Genomic DNA, 21209 nt, shown 5'->3' with positions numbered 1-21209 from the left:
ACAGAGACGAGCAGAAATCATCACAGTCCCCCCGCCCACCACCACCACCACCACCACCACCAAAGGAATCCCATGTGTCCAAGTATGAGAATGTGGCCGAGCCTAAGATATGGTAATGTGGGGTAGAGTAGGCTGTGTGGATTGTATGCACAGGCCACCCACACACTCCTGTGGGTTTCACTTCCATGAGCGTGTGTTAAGACTGCTTTAGAAAAAACTGAATCCAATCCTGGGATGAATTTGGGCCAGATGGCTTTGCAGTTTGCATGTACTGAAGAACCTCCTCTTCTCTAATAACCAACTCATTTTGGATGGCATCATTTATGAACGGGCTCTAACTAAATCATTACTTTCTTGATTAATCAATGAAGTATCTGTTCAACAAATAGGGAAACATGTCCATCACAATGTCCTAAGGCCATAGACATCTTCAGATTGCTTGGTTTGTGCGACCAATGGTCCAAAACCCAAATCAATCTTATTTACAATCACATAAGACAAATGAAAGCAGCAGATCCTCTCAATTTAGAAGCTTGAAGTAGGAAACATTTGGCCATTTTGGCTCAAAATATGAACAGATAAGAAAACAACAGCAGTACATGCTACATGAGGATGCTGAGGCCCACATAGCAGGTTTATTCAGGCTTACTTTGGCTGCGCCTATCCCCTTGAGTTCTCTCTATCTGCATCTCCCAGCCAGCTTTGAAGCAGTCAGCATGAAAGGCACACAGCACAAAGCTCCACAGAAGCAAAAATATGCCAGAGGAGGGATCATCTGAGCTCTATTCAGAGCGGCTGAAGATCCAAGGCCGATACGAGTGGGCCCGAAAGCAGTAAAGTTACCCACACCCGCTCCCACAGGAACCAGCCGTCACATTGGCTGCAAGCCCCTGAGCTGCCGAGGCTTCCACTGCTTAAACAGAGCACGACAAAGGGCTCGTCTTAGTGGCCGAGCAGATTTATGGTCCTGTTAGAGGGTGTATCGATCTGACATTGGGTGATAATTAACCAGATGCACTATTCACTTGCCAAAGGGCTGAGGGGCTAAGCCCTTTGTCTGCTTCGAGTGTATGTAATGGCTCTGATAATGTCACACGTGGGACCCGAGCCGCCAGAGTAGAGGTGACTGTCGAAAAAAACCATTTCATAAAAGCCGAGAAACGGTGATGAGCCACTGAGGATCAACTATGCAGCATTAGATTTTCACTTTAAGCCATTTGGCTGACACTGACATTGGCAACGATGGACTGTTAGTGAGAATGTAAGAGGTTTAGAGATGCAAGTGTGCTCCAGAGACCAAGAGGAGGAAACCATGCTGCAGTTTATGGCTGTCAGACATGTGATCTTTAAGTCACTCACAGAAGTATCTGTCTGTCTGGCCTCTAGGCAAACCCTCCAGTCCTTTTAAAAAAGAAGAATCCAAGAAACTGATCGCTGCACTGACAGGCGCTGTAGTGATGGATGGAATAATCAAGTGTGAGTTGTGAATGCAGGCTGAAGGAAACAGGGCAGTAAGCTGCACTGATTACTTTTTAATTTGATGGGGGTTTTTTTATACCATGATGATGATGAAGTCAGTCCATCACTATTTAATGGAATGGCATATGATTTGATACAGCTATCCATGGTCCCCACTCCCAGAGGATGAACCCTACTGACTTTAGTGCTCCCCTGACTTTTCATCTAACGCCACTATGAGGTTGTCATGTGTGGTTTTGATTGAAATGTCTCAACAGCAATTGGATAGACTGTCTGGAATCTGGTCATGAGGATTTCCAGATCCATAATCCCGATCCGAGGCCTTACATTTTGGGTATCTCCTAAACAGAGTCACGATCTGATATGTGTATTTACCCAAATGTTGATTTAAATATGTATCTGACACATTGATACACCATGTGTAGCCTTCCAAATTTGGCTGTTCTTTGTGTTCATCGTATTTAGAAAACATGCTCAACATGGTCAACATTATCCTGCTCGACATCAGTATGTTAGCATTGTCATTGTGAGCATGATAGCATGCTGATATCTGTTAGCACATAGGCCAACGTAGCAATGTTCCTTAGAACAGCGTCACAGAGGTTGTAGACTCTTAGTCTGGTCAAACTACTGTCCTCCTTTAGAAATAGAATGCTGTTGTGTTTGGTTTCATATGACCTTTGAACCTTCCTGTACACACCTTTACGATTATCAACTGCGCAAACATCTGTTTAACTGACCAATTCAGCATTAAAAGGAGGGGATAATGAAGTTTTGGACTATGTTATGAGACGGTAATTTGCAAAATCATTCATCAGGGATACCACTGGAAGGGCCAGTAATTATCTGTTTGTTGTGCGTCTAGAAGTCTAGACGGATGTTGTTACAATTAAGAATGGATACGAATGCAACCACAGCTGTAAATATTCCCTTGTTTCCAGGCTTTCATGGAAGATTTCTGAATAAAACGTTACAACAAGGAGAGCTGTGCTAATTGAGATCGGCTTTTGCAGAGAAATGGGTTAAAAGCTGGATATTCACTATAGTGCAAAGCAGTAATTCTCCCATTAAATATTAACCGTATGAATTCCCAATTCATGAAACATTGATTTATATTTCAGCCTATATGCCGGACTCTGTTTCTGTCTTTTCTGTCTTTTTTGTCATATTGAAGCCAAAATGGAGTTTTTGCTGGAATGCAGTTGTTTTTTTATACGCTATCTGTAGATGTTATTTCCACTGAGGACATTGCTCCACTGCTCAATATATTCAGGGCAGTAGTTTTTTCCTTATTGCTTTGCTTTCAGTGCATAAATACATTTTATATCAGGTCCCCTGTTTCTATTAAACACAGGATATTATTGCAGGTCTGCTTCTAGACAAGGAATTATCTCCTGTTATTCTGAATGGAATAAGAGGAAACGCTTCAAAGAGAGCCACTTTTAGCAAAAACTACATCATGTTCTCATTTTCCTTTCAAGCCAGTTCACAATGCCATACGACTGAAAAGCACAAAACAAATGACTGGGGTTGTTATTCTTTTCAGTAAAGTGAGCTTTGGCTAAAAAGCTAATGTGTATTTTACAAGCCCAAAGCGACACATACCACAGTAGGAGAAGCATTCAAAAGGCTTTTTCATCTTAACAACGGATGTCCACAGTGTGTTTTTGAGAAGGTACTACAAAAAAGTATCCATAATTCAGTGTTTGAGAAAACCATATTCTGTAGACCAGTGTTTTCTAAACGTTTTTTTTCTGGGGAGGGCCCAATTTTTAGAAATGACAAACCATCACAACCAAATTCAAAATATGCCTTATCAATAAATTGTGGGCAGAGCGGATTTGTTCATAAATGGACATTTCTTACCATTTTTACCTCCATTTCCACATCACATTATATTATCTTGAATAGTTAAACCAGCCATTTTGAAGAGATATACAGTTCATAAATCTAAATAAATGTTTATGCATGCGTTATTGAAAACATATACACATGTTAAGTATTCAATAACTGAGACCAAATACATACATTTAGGCAGATTTAACAGGCTTTCGTTTTTTCTTCTTACCAGTAAAACAAAAACAGAATGTACACTTGCCCTTCATATTAGATTTACTTATGTTATAAGTAGGCTACAATTATCAGAATAAATACAAACATTCAGGGTCCCTAATGTGGCTTAAAAGTGTACTGCAGATATAAAAGACAGTGGAAGAAATTCTGCAAAATGATTTGGCAACCCTAATGAAATCTCCTGTGACCCACCTGTGGGTTCTGTGGGAAAGATGGCTTTAGACTGTTTGAATACAGCTCAGCTTGCTGGTAGAGATTTTTCGCAATATATCACCTCTCACTTAAACAAGTCTTGTAATCTCATTGCATTAATTTCACTTTCCCACTTAAACAAGATTGTAAGAATGACACACGACTGGAATTGTAGAGATTAGGATCATATTCTTCCAGTGTTGCTCCATAATTCCCTTTTTTTTCTCTTCCCTCTTGAGTTGGGCCTGTTGTAAAAGGAAAGAGAAGTATGTTCCAGACCCAGGAACAAGCTCACTTCAGTGCATTGCAGAAGTCTAGCCACAGTAGCGAGAGGGAAGCCATGAGCAATGGAAACTGCATTAAGCCTTGGCCACTGTCCCCGAGGATGAAGGGAGGGAGCAGAGGAGGGCAAAAGTGGGGCAGAGAGGCAGCATGGGGGAGAGAAGGAGAGAGAGAGGGAGAGAGAGAGAGGCAATGAAAGTGATAGAGTGGGGACGCTGAAGCCACACGATTAAAGCAAAAGTGAAATGTCAGCCTAAACACGGCCCTGGAAATGTGGTTTTTGAGAGATACGTGACTCAGAGACGAAGGCAGCCTCGCTCTAGCGCTACAGCAGAATGATGCTGAGACATTATTTATTTCCCGCTCTCCTTATCTTTGCAAGTGAAGAAGAATGCCTTTATTTCACAGAGAAATGCATTTGCTGTTCTGTCACACAAATCAATACATTTTTTGCTAGACTCATATCACGCGTATCACATTATGTACATAGCCCAGTCTGCAGTGCAATGCCAGCAGTACTTCACCTTGTGTACTGCGGTGTTATCTAGCGAGTTTGCTTGCCTCACAAAACCCCGAGGCCCAAGTCTGCCAGACTTGACAACCTTCAGAGGACAGATACAAAGACACTACACTTAAAGGAATAACAAAACAAGTCTGAATAGCCTCTGATGTTCTAAAAAAAAGGGGGTAAGGAATTCAGCCGTGGGTTTGCTGTGGGTGTTGATGGAGAGACTGAGGGGGAAGCATAAAACATTTTAAGGCCAGATGAAAAAAAAAAAAAATGAACAATGCAAGCAGAAACTAAGTCTTGTAAAATTTGAGTGTCCTGCTGTATAATCAAAAATGGCTTGTTTTTCTCCAGCGGTTTTTCACTAACGGAGCTTTTGGGCTTTTTGTTTTGGTCAGCGAAACGGTTAGAACTATGTTTTAAATCTGTCAGGGTGAACCCCAAGCTAGTGGATAACACTTGTAGTTTTATTCCAGATGTTTAAGTTGGCAGTGTAGAACTATTTAATAGCACAACACAAAGCCAACATGCCCATATGATGGATTACGTGAGTTAATTAAAACTGTTTGTTTCTACTGCAATCAATCATGACTCTTTTAGAACTTGTTTAATTAATAAGCAAATTAGTATGTTTTTTTTTTCTTCTACTGTACTTTTTTATTTTAGAAAAGAAATATTGTAAATATATGGTTTGTTAACAGTTTAGAGTATATGTATTAAAATATAATAATAATATCACAACACCACCCGTAGCAAACTGCAGAATCTATGCATTTTTGTAAAAGAAACAGCCAGATGCTCTCACGTACAAAGAAAGACAACCAGCTATGAATAACTGTGATTTACTGGCTTTTCCAAAGAGCAAAGGTGCTCTTTGTTAAAAAACATTTTATGTGGGGGCCCACAAGCTTGGAGTCTCAGGTTTTCATGAGCAGGCTGCTAACACAGAATTCTCCACACTGCAAACCTGTTAGCGTAACATTAGTGACTGAGTAGATTCATTGTTATTGTTCACGCATCCTTGCTGAGTCGCAGAAACACCGGCGCTTTAGGGATAGAGCTGTAAACGAAACTATGATTAATGGTTTCACTGCGGGAGAAGCTCAGAAATAGCTGAGGCTCTACAATGTATAGTTTTCTTGGATGTAAACTCACGGCCCTAACTCTATTTCTGTACCAGTTTGTTCCCCACCTGTATAATCACGGTGTCCTCTCCCATGGCAGGCCTTGGCGTATTATGGGATTTGAAGCCGATAAATGTAAAGTGCCTTCACAAAGGGGGGTTCGCAGCGAAGTTAATTGGAAGCATATGTGCTAGTCAGCTCAAAGTCTGATTATTAAAAAAAAAAACCTCTGTGACTGCGGGGTTGGATTCTTGCTTGTAGAAAACGACTCAAGCACGTGAGGCTTGGTGACTATTATAGAAAAGCAGGAACAAACTTCCAAAATGGAAACTGAGAATCATGGAGCATTGTGTGGCTGGCTTTGTTTCTTTGTCTGAAATGAAAATAGGTCCATTGAGAGCAGCCAGACTTTGATGAGAGAAGCAGCCAGAGTCACAAGTTAAATCTAATCGACAACACCGAAGATGACATATGGTGCTCTCCATGTGGTTTACTGTGTTCTGTTTATTTCTTGACTACACAATTAAAAGAGTCTGAGGGCAGTGAGATGAGAAGATCGGTACCACTCTCATGTCCGTCTGTTATATTTATAGCTACAGCTAGCAGACAGTTTTTGCGTGACGAATGATCCTCTCAACTTACCCACGACAAGAAAGCACATATCCTGTTAGAAACTTCCCATGTTTATTCGAGCAGCTTGCACTCTGCATCATTGTACTTTTATCTAAATTTCATTGTCGTTGTTTTTTGTGTTTTTGTGTTGATGTATATACTTTTGCATTTTTACATTTCATGTTGTACATACTAGTTTAATGTTTATCCTTGTTTTTTGGATTTGTTTATTTGTCTATTTGTTTGTATTAGTGAGCGGAAGAAACCGGAGTCAAATTCCTTGTATGCTTATGCATCCATGGCCATTAAAGCTGATTCAGATTCTGATTCTGATTCTGAAATAAGCAAGTTCCCAAGATGTCGAACTATTCCTTTTAAGCACAGAGCGTCTCTTGTCGACAGTGATGCGTATAATACAGGCATTCGCTTCGGAAACAAACGGGATGAAACCTTGTTAATGTCTGCTGTTTTCTCTTACAGGAGAGGATGCTGAGTCAGAGTGGCGGGAACGCAAGGAGTCGAGATGTGTTGGGCTTACGCTGCCTACCAGGTAGGATCGTGCTTTTAAATGTACTACTTTTCAACTTTTGAGACTTGTCTTGCGTCCATTAAATGAATGAAAGAATGACTCATTCAAGAAACTTTACCAATAAAGAGTTTCCAAATAAACATTGCAGCCAGTCAGACACAAGAAATGTATAAACGTACTAAATAATGGGACACCTCACAGCACAAACTTCAATATACAACTGCCATGCTGCTCTGGGATCAGATGAAATATCACTGCCGGTGCTGCATTCATTGTTCTCTGTTGTTTGAAATCTCCGTATTGCACTTGTAGCCACACCTGGACCGGGAATGTCACAGCAGGTGCTTTCCCCTTTTGAGATGGGCAAACATCTGCTGATGAAAAAGCTAATCTGAACATACAAAAGTGTGTGTGTGTGTGGATCAAATAGTATTTTAGCTTTATTTCAGAATGAAAAGTGCTCTAATGTTAACAGAATTAAATTATTATCAGCAGCAAAAGTTGAGGCGTTGCAGTCCGCCCCTTGAATGCAGACTGTCCAATCCTAGCCTAGCAAAGGGTCAATGATCCTGATCACCCTGAAATCACTCTACTTTCCCCCCCAACTATAACCACCCTCTGCTGTAGTGAGAGCTGGTCCAGATAGTTTAGCTGGAAGTCGACCCTCTTAACCCAAGTGATAATCCGTTAGTTGGTGCAGAGCCACAGAAAGTCTTTGCTGCTGCAGTCTAAGTTATTTCCCCAGCCCTGCCCTGCTCATATTCCTGTCAGCAACACCCTGCTGGAGCTTCTTATAAGAATGGCAGCAGACCAGTCGGGCCTGGATCTGAGACGGGCTAATCTTTAACACTGCATATCAGCAGTTACTCACAGCGCTCTTCACCAGAGCAGATGTAAATGAGTGTGTGAGTTTATGAGGTGGGGTGATGCTTGCTCAGCGTTTTAGTCTCAGACTGTCCCCTTATGACTGATATCTCTTAAGTCACATTTGTTTTTGTTTTTTTCAAGTTCAGTTTAATTTTTTGTTCACGGACACTTAAAATACAAGCCCATTCATACTTTGTATTTATTTTTCCCTTTTTTTTTTTCCACACACGCTTCCTTCCATATTTAATTCACTTAGTCAGTATAATTTGTTTTCCAGCAGTGTGTTTTCATCAAATACTTTCCAAACCCCGCTGGCCCAACACACACACACACACACACACACACACACACACACACACACACACACACACACACACACACACACACACACACACACACACACACACACACACACACACACACACACACACACACAGAGATCCTATTCTTAGCTTTTAACATTTCACTGTGAAAATGTTGACCTTCTTTACCTCACATTTTCCCCCCCTGTTGGCTTTCAACTTCATCTCCATCTCCAACACCGTCCTACTGTTCCCTTTCTGCTCTCTCTCTTCTCTTTCTCTCCTTCTCCACCTCCATTCCAGGCAGATTAGAAACACAGCTGTCCATGAGAACCTGCCTTGCATTAAGAGAAGAGAAGAGGGAAAAATGTGTATTGGCAGCATTGTTGTGTCTGTTCTTTTTTCTCTTTTTCCATTGAGGCCAAGGAGCTAAAATAGCTTTCTAATAGTCTGCAGTAAAGGTAACATTTCATCTTATTTTTTTGACCTTTTTTCTAAACCGGTTCAGATTTCGGGCGGGGAAATCTATCCCTTGGCTCTGTGCACGTTCTGCGGAGTAAGTGTTGAGACAATTTGTGAGAACAAGTTCACTTTCAGACACAAAGGAGTCGCGAGTCAGTGTTACCCCACCGAGTGAGAGGGCTCACATTGCACCTGTGGACTCTCTCTCTTTCTTTCTCCCTTTCTCTCTCATGCACGTACTCTGCAGAAGGATGGATCAACTGTCCACGCTGCGTTTTGTTTTTTTTGTGTGTGTTTTCATATCAATAACAACACAGTGGTGCTATTGCTGCATGGGAGGGGGGATTTAGGGAGGGCTTTGAAAAAAGAGCTGAAGCTTGATCCACTGACAAGTTAAGAACAACCATAGGAATCTCAAAATCAGAAATACGTTTGCAGAAGTCGTCCCGTTCTCCCAGTAGTTGACGGGGCGGTGCTCGGTGTTCTACGGGTGTTCTCATGTGACACCGGGACACAGGACCGCAGAAACCGAGCCGGCCTGCGGGAGGGCAAACGGGTCAGGACAGCTCCGGCTGCCATAGGTGGATCATGTACCTTTTCAATGCTGCGAGTGGGGGGAGGGGGTTGTACTGTCCATTCACACACAATGCCAAGAGTCCAGGACCCCCTTCAGAGCAACTTCACGATCCCCTTTCTCCACAGTCTTATGTTACTGTGGGATTAAAAGGCTGTCAATCAGCGTTAGGCCTCGTTGATTGATGGACAAGAGACCAGAGCATGGATATTTGTATACTTGGGCTTCGATTTCTTGCTAACGAAAAAAGGATTAAATTATCTAATAATAAATATGTCTGGAGACAATTTTCATACATGTATCTGGTTTGTCATTTCTAGAGATCACAGTGTAACCTGCATACTACAGAGCTACTTCACAGACACAGACATGTTTTCCTTCTGTTGTATTACATGAGAGGCTGACCTAACTTCTCGTCACCATTTTGAAACTGTTGTCAACATTGGTGGATGTTGCGTCACATGAATGTTTGTGGTTTGGGGTTCTCTGTGCTATAGTTTGTCAAAGGTGCAGTCTTCTGGACATTTTGTGCTCGGTTAAATTATAGTCTGAACTCCAGGCCAGACTTTTCTCTCTCTTCTTTTCCGCTCTGCATGCATCATAGCTGAAAATGAGGAACAAATGTGGATGAAAACAAAATAAAACTGAGACTGAGAGCGTGTGGTTGAAATCTCTCTCGGCTGTATTTTCTCAGGCCGATTCTTCAGGTCGCTCTCTCCTCATCAGTGACCACAACATCAACAGAAGCAGCTGGAACATTTACAGGGGGAAAACTCAAATTTAAACTTCCTTTAAATATCCTTTATTTTTTCCTAACGGCATGTAAGGAATGCAAACACTTTTAAAATACTTTATTTAACACATTCCTGAAGATGTCTAGTCTTGGACTGTGTTCCAAATGGGGAACTGCATACATACTGCTTTACTTCATCTGCATACTGCCTACTAAATTAATGATTAAGTATGCCAGGCAGCAGACTGTTCATATGGAAGTATTCTCAAGCAATACGTCTTCTCTGCATCTAATGACCATATCAATCACAGCCTTACTGGTTTGAGCTGCCATTAAATGAAAAATGTATATTTCAGTGTCAAATATATTTTCTTCAGTTCAACATATATGTGAGCTCCTGCGTCTTTACCCCTTAGCTGTGCCTTAATGTCACATGCCATATTCATAATTTTATCCATCAGTGAATTATTTAAACCTTTTGCCTCGCAGTCTGCCATTGGTCATTCTGAAGAGCCGCCGCAATGCATTTTGGGATGGTTGAGAATGCACATTAAGCTCGCGTCTCATCTAATATACATCTGGTTTCTCGCGTACACAAAATCCACATAAAATGCAGTCAGAACGCATTAAATTCTCAATTTAAGTCATAGTCTGTTTTTCTGCGATTTCAAACAGACCAAGAACATTTCTCAGTTTTTAAATTGTACTGATTTCCTCCACTTGGCCAAGGACGCAGTTTTCTGCAAGGAATAGAGGTTAAGAGATAAGATAAGATAAGATAATCCTTTATTAGTCCCACAACGGTTACATTTGCATGATTACAGCGACAGAGTGAGTAGATAGTGCAAAGAAACAGATAAGAGACATAAGTAGAAAAACAAGATCATAACAGGTATAATAAATAAGTAATCACACAGTAAAAGTATAATAAATCAATTTTAAAAAAGTAAAAAAAACAACAACAATAAATTAAATATGATAAACGGACAGAAAGAAGCTACAAGGTACTGCCTTCGTAGAGCATACAGTGTTACACTCTGTCTGTAGCTCTCCAGGAAGCACATAAAATGTTTTATGTGATTAAAGGACAACATTCTCGTAAAAAACACCTTCACTTTTCACAGCTGACTCATTCTGGGCCGAACCACCTGCTAACACAAACTCCCTGAGTCTCACCAAAGAGTGCAGCTAGGGACCAGGATCCTCTGCTGCCTGTCTTCCTCTTCCTTTACCCCCAGCTCCCAAATCTGCAAAGCAGGAACAGGAATGTTTTCGGCTCCGTTGCACCCAGGGGAGGCATTAAAACGAGGCACGGAAAAGCCCCAGATTGTCCTTTTTAGAAAGACAACAAGGGTTCACTTGTGTTCACTGTGATACTTAGCATCTCAAATCTCTGTCGCTAGACTGGATTTAATTGATAAGTCCAGCATCGGGTTTTCATGAGTGCTTTAGAGGCTAAAGGGAATACGCATAATCACAGAGCACGCCCTAACATTTAAACTCCTCTTGTGCAATCAGCAAATTATGGTGTTGGAAGTAAAGGCTCCTCATCCTCTTTCTCTCACAGCATAAACAAGCTTCATGTGTAAAAATGTCTTCTTCCTGTTTGTGCTTTGTTATCCCCCAAAACACTCTTTACGCTAAGTAGCCCGACTGCTCTTTGGTCATGTTCGGTTTTAATTGCTGAGCTAGTTCCTTCCACATGTGCAGTGAAGGAATTTTGTGTTTTCCCTCAGAATGTTTTTTTTAAATTTCGAGGGACTGACCAGCAGTCTTTCCTCGTCTATTTCACGGTCTTTAGAGCCAATATCAAAACATTTGCCTTGCCATGTGTCTTGCCAAACACTCTTGTTGTGGACAGAAAGTCCATTTTTCCTCAGCCACCCTAACCTGGACTCTGTTGCCATGGAAACCCACAGTCTAGCTGGCAAAGGCTTTGTACTCCTGCGGGAAACTGTGTGAAATGTGCTGTCTCACCCCTGTGTGTGTGTGTGTGTGTGTGTGTGTGTGTGTGTGTGTGTGTGTGTGTGTGTGTGTGTGTGTGTGTGTGTGTGTGTGTGTGTGTGTGTGTGTGTGTGTGTGTGTGTGTGTGTGTGTGTGTGTGTGTGTGTGTGTGTGTGTGTGTGTGTGTGTGTGTGTGTGTGTGTGTGTTCTGGTGAAACAGTTTTCTTTTTTTTCCCCTTTTGAAAGTGTTTATTCACATCTGTGTTTGTTTGTAGGAGAGTTCTCGGGGTGAAAAGTTTGTTTCTGGAAGCTTTTGTCCTAGAATTTCAGACGCTTATTCAACCTTCCTCTCCACTTAGGAATGATGTGGATCCATCAGTCTCAATCAGCAGATTACTAATAAAGTCCTGCTCAACTATAGAATTCAACATATCAAACTATTAAAACTGGGAAATATATTTTTGCATGGCTAGACATTTCTCAAAAGCTAGATGTTTATTAAAGAGATTTAAAGTAGCCTATACAGGTAAAGGTGCTCTCCTTCTCTGAGTCATCGACCCTCATTGACCTTTCCTTATACTATACTTACCTAACTATTGTTAGCGGCCATTGGACATTATTACATTTCTCACAAATTATCCACTGAATTTTGTCATGCAGTTTTTTTTATAACTTCCTGTGGTTAAAATAGATAACATCTTTGGGGATGTACAGCTGTACCTTAGAGAAACCGTGTGACTTTTCACTTTTTGATAATTCACCCATATGTAAATCTGAAAGTATTTACCAGCAAACAAATAAGTGTAATGTAACTCAAACCAGAGTCCCTGTCATGTGTAAGTCGGCTGTTTGGTTGTTCTTCCTGCTCCGCCCTGTTCGTCCTCTGTAGCCTGAGGACTTGCAACAATAAGCAACAGCTTGACCTTTTTGTTTGAAGGTATTTGTTACACCCACTCCCAATAGCTGAGCTTCCAAGCTGCCGTTTGTTTTTCTGTTCACTTCCTGTTTTGTATCCTCTGTGGAGCCCCCACCTATACGCATGTTGTTATGTCCTTTCATCAGACATGTACAACACCACACCACCCATAAATTCAAACCTCTAACCTCTGCTTTCCGTCTCCCTTTTGTCCCCCACTAGGCGAGTGTGTGCTTCAGCGGGCTGTTATGGTGAGGAAGAAGTTGACTGCCAGGGAAGGAAGGGGTTGGGTGTCTGGGACCCTCTTCTGTACCCACTTCAGGGTGGCCTTCGTGCCCCAGGACAGTCCCAAACCTGACGTGAGTCCTTCTGAGCAGCTGTGCTGATTAAATTCTCTTATTCATATTATTTCATGGTGAAATAATGTGTCGTTATTGTTTTTTTAAAGGACAACATTGTAAAATACATATAGGACATTTAACAGAATGCAAAAATTGTGATGATGTGTACATATATATTTTTATTTAAATAACCTTCATGTTGCAGGACAATGCAGATCCAGTGCTTTTAGGAGATCATGATGTGGCTTTGGCGTCCATAGAGAAGGTTGTGGTTGGTGAGTGAAACCTTAATGTATGCCCACATTCTTTACTCATGACCAGAAAGAATGCTATCATAAGAGATGTATTTACTTTTATGTGACACTGTCTGGTTGGATACTGTATATCTTTCCCTTTTGCTGTGATAATGTTTAGTCTACAGCAAACAACTATCAGATTTTGAAATCTATCACATTTTATTAAACAGTACTTATGTTTCTTATAATGAAGATAAGAGGAAACTGACATGTTTCATCGCTTGTTAAAAATGTTTTTGATTACATTTCTGAACCAATTGCATATCATTATCATTAAATTGGTTTTGAATTCAAAAAGTTAAGATTTCTGAATTTGCTGATTTCCAACACCTGTCTGAGGGTTATTACCACAGCATGTGACTCTTCCATTACCAATAAAATCCACTAGAGAGGTTTTTACTAAATGCAAATATTGGCTGTTGCAGAAAACATGCTGACCATAAATAATATCAAATATTGAATTTGATTTTAAGGTTTATTAAACTTGCATAATAGCCCTAACTATGGTGTGTTAATACAAGTTATAAGGACACTTCCCCATCATTACTAAAATGTAATTATGCAAAGTGAGATAATTAAATAATGTGCAGGTTTTTGGCTCCATGGTAAAGTTATTTCCAGTAGAGGTCACATACATTAGGTCTCACCCATAAACTGTAAGTATGTACTCTGTGGTTTTTGGGCTCTTGACCCATTTGTCTGTCTAATGTTTAATTAGTAATCACTTTTTTTCCCCCTCTGTGTTGCAGTGGGCCCAAACAGGACCAAGCTGGTGACTCCAAACTCCTCGCTGAAGTTCACTCCAGAGGAGCTGGTGCTTTACTGCAGGGACCTGCGAGTCATCTGCTTCCTGTTTGACCGCCTCACTCCTGACGCACAAGTCATAGAGGTGTGTGTGTCCATCCTCTGACTTTATGAATTTAGTCTTATTTTAAGCTTCCACCGGCTTAAACACTGAACTTTTGTTTGCCAAGTCCAAAAACAGGAATTTGCAGAAAACCTTCAAATAACTTTCTATTTATTAGTTTTCTGTTATTTCATGCAGTTTTTTTCTTGTTCTTCTTTTTAATCAAGTCAATTTCCTGTGTGTTTCAGTATGCCCCGTTTTATGCCTTCTTATACACACTTTCCAAATTCTTCTCCTAGAGACTTGTGCACCAGGGTTGGTAAATATTTGCCTGTGCCTGTATGTTTATTGGCTTAGATTCAAGGCTCTGGTTACCGTCATACTGTCCACGAGTCATTTCAGAGCCTAAAGACTTCTGCGTGGAGAAGCTGATCTGTGCCATACACCGTTGATGCGACTCTGCAGGGCATTGCTGTTGAAAGCCGATGACCTTTGTCATGTTGATGGGCTCACTGTGGTTTCCCTCCTCAGATAACCTACACCATCGCCAAGACCTACCAGCCTCCTAAACCAGGGTCAGTTTTATCTTTCCAGAACGCTGCCCTGGGGAGTGTAGGTGAGTAGATGAATGCATTCACCCCCCATACACAACCATGCATTCCCTCCCTGGCACTGGTCCAATAGCTCATCAGTCTGTCTGTCATCCTGCAGCTATATTGAGTCATCAAGGACATAGAGGGGTATTCAATATAGCACACATATTTTTTTTTCCTTTTCATCATTTTGCTTTGTTAAACTAGATTCACGATAATAATAATAATAATATGTTTGGATGTTTATGACGTAGAAAAGGATCTAAAGTATTTATCAGTAAATATGACATTCATTCTTTTTTCTGTGCATATTTCACTGTGATGAATATTCATAGAAATAACAGCTCTGTGAAAGTGAGAAGCAAATGCCCACAAGAATCAAAGACGCAGCCCGAATGTGTCAGTCATGTGCCGTACTTGCTTTTGAGAGGCTTCAAGGTTGTTCTCCCGATGAGCCTTTCATCAAGTCTGTTCTCACTTGTATTTTCACCCTCACTAGCTCCAGGGACAGAATGTTCCCAAAAAAACACTGCTTGTCATTTTCACAAGACTTCACCTCTGTTTCATCTTTTTTTTGTTTCTATCTATGTGTACTTTGCGCCGTACCATCAGGACATGATGTTACAACTTAAGACCGGAGAAGAATATTAAACAGGAAACATAATGGTTTCTGTGCAGACCAGAAAGACATCAAAAGCTCACATCCTCTCCGGTTTGCAAAAAAATAGAAACATTCTCGTCTAATATGATGCTCGCATTAAATGCTGTCTTTGAAACCATGCCCAGATGTGAGGAAATCTCTTGAGTGGTTTGAAAGTGAGGCTCAATAACATTTTCATGGGCTCATTTTGACAGCGATTGAAAGCCTCAATTTATGAAAGATTAAACCGCAGTAATTAAATGTAATATTGTGCTATCAGAGAGAGGGAATCCAGCTGTGTCAGCAAATAGGAAACACTTTACATCTTAATAATAAAATAAAAGCTCTTTACCATTATGCCCGGTTGTAACTAAGCCACTGGCTGTTCCCCACGACCATATAGAGTAACATGAGCCAGTCTGTACAATACATTATGCTATGTTAAAGCCACGCCAGGCTGACCAGGCTGTGGATGACTGTCAGCGGTTGGATAAATAATGCAGGCCCCCCCCTCTCCGGAACAAGACGCTATATGACCTACAGATAAACTCTGCCCCAGGGGTCAAGTGTGTCCAGTGTGGGGTCAGTGCGTTGAAGACGTGACTTTAACATTGTGATTTTCCAAAAGAATCAATCACGGCCTCGGATGTGATTTTCATTTTATTAACATAAAATATATTCAATCCAGTGGAACTAAGATTTTTGTGTAGAGTAGCTGAAAGGATTCTGACCCTTTTTAAATAGCTTGTTATTCTCTTTGAATACATCTCAGGGCGTAACAGTAGTGGTTGCCATGTTGCTGTTGGCAACCACTTCTGATAATTGCAAACCAATTATTGGCCTTTGGTTGCAATCAGAGACAGCAAAGGGCAAAATGTGGCCATTGGCAACCATTTAAAAAAACAAATTGGCAACCAATTGTTGGCCTTTGGTTGAAATCAACAGCAAACACTTTTTTAACATATTAAAAATAGGGACAGCAAAATAACAACCCAAAATAAATAAAGGTCGACTAATTATTTTCTCATTTTAACGATCAATCATGGTCTATAAAAAAGTCATAAAATAGGGAACAATGCCCTTAACAAGCTCCCAAAGTCCAACGTTTCATCTTTAGATTGCTTATTTTTTCCAACCAACTGTACAAAACCCAAATAAATCCAGTTACCGATGATATAAAAGAGAGAATATTGGCCAATCTTCACATAAGAGTAGCTGGAAACAGAAATCATTCAAAAAATTATATAAATAATGTATCAGCCCTTTTCATAATACACAAAGGTAGTGCACTATTAGTTATTCTCTGATCAGTCCACTGCAGTATCTTTATACCACACCTGGGCTCACTGGGCTCATTTTGCTAAATTGCTTCCCCTGATCCCTCTCTTTAAAAAAGATTTCAAAGGCTGTTTAACAAGATGGATATGCTGTGTTTGTATAAATTATAATTAAAAAGTCACAATATCATCCCACACTGTACCTGGTCTAGTCACTTAAAGTGACACAAGCATGAAAACAATATTTGCACATTTCTATTATTGAGATGTTTCTTTTTTCTTCCAGAAATGAAACAGTTTCTAAGCAACCGTCGACGAAACACCCACATGAACTGGTACGAGTCCAATTCAGACTGGGAGCAAGAGCTGGAGAGATGCGGGGCAATTGGCTGGAGAGTCAGCTCAGTCAACGACCGCTTCGAGATGTCCACCAGGTAAAACCACACCCGAGGTGAAAAATAACCGTCACGTCTTTGTGTCTGTTGTGTTTTAAAGCCATGTTTTAATGTGGTATATTATGGTATATCCGTTTCCCAGGTATCAAGTCAAGTCTAAACTCCTATAAAGAACTCAGTTTGCTCAACTGATGTGTTCTGAAAGGTCAAAGCTGTTGGCTCTTTGAATACATAAAAAATCTCATCCATCCAAAACTGTGCCTTCTTCCTGTTTCCTGTCAGCCTGCCGAGATCCATCGTGGTTCCACAGAAGGTTTTGGACACTGAGCTGAAGAAAAGCTTCGCCCACTTCAATGAAGGACGCATCCCTGTGAGTGCACTTAGTGTTGAGAAATGTTTGTATTTAACTGCCGCTTCACCAACCACCACTCGTTTAAGATCTGTTCATTAAAGTCCCAGTGGAACAGAATTTAGAGGGTCTTAAGCTTCTCTACTGTGACTATTATCCAGTGAAACTGAATATTAAAGCAGTTTACAGTCAAAAGAGAGATTGAAATCAAATCCTTTCCATTTGATTTGACTGCTAAAAGGTGGACAGGCTTAGAATGTATGGCGACATGAGCTACAGAGGACTGTGGCTCCACACAAACCTCCCTTGTTGCTAAAATTGCACATTGATTGATCGATTTAATAATATTATTGGATTAAATTAGTTGGTACTAGTTTAAGGAAGCACATGTCGTATTTTGTTTTACAGGAAGAAACAATGATTGGATTGTTATATAGAAATGCAAAAGGTTTCTTTTTGGGGTAATCTAATCATTTTTATCTCAACTATATGTGTAAACTGCCTCAATCCTATGAAATATTATTTTCTCTGAAGGCCATTTAATACAAAAAACGATCATTTTATTGGAATACATTTTCTACTTACTTTATATATATATTTTTGAATGGTCCTGGACTCCACCCTGTATGTATAATTCCTGTATTTTTAACTCCAAAACCAAGAAACTGAGAGACAAACTTGGAATGTAATTAACGGTAGGGCTGCTCACAAAACATTTTAAAGGTGCTTCAGGGACAACACTCTCTGAATATTCTGGAGATCAAAACACATTTCCAGTTCAGAACCAACTGTGCTGTCTCTCTTAAAATGCAAATAACATTACATGCTTGACTTTGCATTTTCATGCTGTAAGAAGAAGGCGCTGACTTTCAAAACTTCAAGCTTGAGAAATTAAAAAAATGTAAATTAGTCCTTTTCCTTCCCAAGTGTATATTATATATTGTAATAGAAGGATGCAGTCATCTTTTAGACATGTTTCCTTTTAACATTCCTGTGAGACAAATTACAAGATGAGCACAGATGCAGGGAGTGCCTTTGGGGAGCTTTAACAACGTGGAAGGTGTTGTTAAAGAGAGTGAAACTGTGTTCCGTGTTGCAGCGCTGGTGTTGGCGACACCCTCGAGGCAGCGATCTACTGCGAATGGCCAGTTTCCAGAACAACATCTACCATGAGAAAGACGACATCAGGTGTGTGTTTGATGTTTGCCAGATAGTGAATGTGAATGTGCTGAGAGAGACGATTTAGCTGACTGCAGGCTGTAACTGTCACAAGACAAAGCAGTGTTACAGTAAACTAATTACAGGTTTGAAGTCACGCCTTAAAGCTGCTGTGGGAAACTTTATTTTGTTCACTGGCAGGCAGAGTTGTTATTAGATCAGTTTTACGATTCTGGATATTGAATTTTATTAACTTTTACTTTAATTTAAGCTCCCGATCTGCCTACAATTCACATATAACAGGTTTAATTGTAGCTCAGTCACATCGCCAGCCGTTGGAAGAAGTCCTCTCTCTGCCTCTGAGCCACAATTAGCAGTCAGATTATTTAAATCATCCTGGAGAGAAGATGCAGTGTTGTGTTTGTTAGTTTCATGAATACAGGAAACCAAACTGCTGAAATAGTCTTCACTAAAATATCCGCTGGCCACAGCCTAACTACTGCGAGCTGTTAAAGAAGCTTGAGACTACAGTTTAAAAGCAACATAATACAGCATTCAGTCAGAATAGCAGACTGAACTTGCATAAATGAGATTTTAGTACTGATGTAACATTGAAACCAACTACTTCTGAGGAAATCTTACAGTGTGCTCTGAATTTGAAAGGCATTTGACTTCAAGCTGTCAAGTCTTTGGAGATCCAGTGTTCACAGAGATGTGACTAAAAAGCTACCGAAAGGCGTATAACTTGTTTACAAAGTTTGCAGATGGGGCAGCGTTCTAACAGCAGGATGTGTTCCATAGAAACCTGGAGATGATCCTGTTTGGGTGCCAGTCGTCTCTGTGTGTGGTGGTGGAGCTGGGCGAGGAGCTGCCCTCGCCCGCAGATATCCAGCTGGCACACAGCCGCCTGCGCGCCCTCTGTCTGGGAGGTGGGGATAAGACATGTACACACACACACAACATCTGAGCAAATATGTATTTATGCACGCCATAAAAAAATCACATCCAGCATTTAGTGACGAATGAAGCGTCCATATCTTTCACTGGTTACATAGACTTCTATCAAGTAAGGTAGGCGTCTGAAGGGTCCCTGACACAAAAATATATTTTATTCATTCACTTTAAGATATAATAAGTGTCTTATCTGCCTATAAACAATTACATTATCCAAAATGATTCTAACAATAATCAAACTTTGAGTAATCCCTAGTTTTAAAGGATGCAACGATCAGTTTAATTTGGTCGACTGTCACTGGCATCAAATACATCATACCAATACATCATACTAATACACCATATGAGCGTTGTGGTTGTTTTTGCCAGACGCTGTCATAAATTGTCTTTTTAATCCAGCTGTGCTCACAGCCCCTCCCGGAAGTCCTTTGAATGAGCGACCCATAACAACAGTAAATTACATATTCTGCATTTAAGTCACTTATTTATTCAAAGAGTCATTTTGTCATCCAAACCACTGAGGTTCTTTACATTTTCCACAAAATTCCTACCTTTCTTTGTACATTTAAAAAATATATAATTACATCACTGTTTTGCAGAGTTGTTTTTGGGTCTGAAACTCCAACAGTTGCAGCTAAAAACAGGCTTTACGAGATGGCCTTTATTGTTGTTTTTGACATGTAGGCACACACGGCACATTCCATGGTTGAGTAAACAGAGAGATGACAAAAACTCATGGTCATCTACACCTACTGGCCCTGGAACTGAAACGCTGACCTCACATACACACATTCACAGACATTCTCTTTGCACAGGGACAATGTGTAAAGGTCAACGATCATCACGGTTCACACATTTGTCAGCTCAGTGTTTTGTCTTTTGTGGGTGAGTGCTTCACAGCTCAGAGTCCTTGGTTTACTGGCAGTGGGCTTCGGGTCTTCACAACAACTAGATAGGAAATGAAAATAGACTTTGGGGATTGTATTAAAGGCTAATCTGTATCAGATTATGTGGATTTGAATTCAAGACGGGGATGATTTATTTTGAGGAGGTACCTTTTCTATTGGTTTGAAATAGTTGTTCAATCTTATGTTTTAAATAACAAATTCTGCTCTCAGTCGGTAACAACTAGACTCCAGCATTACGTATTAAAATGTCCTGATTTCAATGAAAGTTGAACACATTCAGTGTCGCGTTGTTAAATTGACTATTTTTGAAGTTGGATTTCTGGGTAAAACTCTAATAAACAGAAAAAAACTGAAATGTAAGCATTACATTGTGATATGAGCATACAGCTTTTTGAAAAATGAACTCTAAGGCCTGGAAGTAATGCTCATAATCAAAGATTTTTAATGTGCACTTACTTATGTTTCGACAAACAGCATGTCTTGAGAGAAGAAGACAAGTTTTTGTAGAAATACGTCATGTCTGAACACGATCTGTTTTGGCTTCTAGATATCTCCACATCTGTGTCAGTGCCTGACGACAAATGGCTCTCTACCCTGGAAAGCACCCACTGGCTGGACTACATCAGGTAACAGCTCTGATTGGCATGTCTGGCAATCCATGTCATCCATAACAAAAAGCTATCAGGTTCTTCCACCCATGGGTATTTATTGTTAAACTTGTGCTGTCAAACTGTTCATTTCAAGGGCTGTGATCAAGAGGCATGTAAAATCCTTGAACTAAAGACTTAATATAATTAAAGTACCATATTTAATTTCATCCAAAGCTTTCAGCTTACTGATCACTTGGGGTTAAT

General features: G+C 40.3%; 1 protein-coding gene across 1 annotated transcript in view; it reads left to right on the top strand.

Moving 5' to 3' along the window:
• Positions 1 to 21209, top strand: part of mtmr11 (myotubularin related protein 11) — a 32617-nt gene that overhangs the window by 1309 nt on the left and 10099 nt on the right. Inside the window, exons 2-11 of the mRNA XM_054622014.1 lie at positions 6751 to 6820; positions 12820 to 12956; positions 13144 to 13213; positions 13984 to 14123; positions 14613 to 14697; positions 16878 to 17025; positions 17269 to 17356; positions 18435 to 18523; positions 19295 to 19422; positions 20903 to 20981. Of these exons, the coding sequence (XP_054477989.1) occupies positions 6751 to 6820; positions 12820 to 12956; positions 13144 to 13213; positions 13984 to 14123; positions 14613 to 14697; positions 16878 to 17025; positions 17269 to 17356; positions 18435 to 18523; positions 19295 to 19422; positions 20903 to 20981 (1034 nt within the window). The remainder of the gene's footprint in view (positions 1 to 6750; positions 6821 to 12819; positions 12957 to 13143; positions 13214 to 13983; positions 14124 to 14612; positions 14698 to 16877; positions 17026 to 17268; positions 17357 to 18434; positions 18524 to 19294; positions 19423 to 20902; positions 20982 to 21209) is intronic.

Source organism: Anoplopoma fimbria, chromosome 20, assembly GCF_027596085.1.
Source record: "Anoplopoma fimbria isolate UVic2021 breed Golden Eagle Sablefish chromosome 20, Afim_UVic_2022, whole genome shotgun sequence".
Lineage (NCBI taxonomy): Eukaryota > Metazoa > Chordata > Actinopteri > Perciformes > Anoplopomatidae > Anoplopoma > Anoplopoma fimbria.
This window is presented reverse-complemented; position numbering and strand designations above follow the sequence as displayed.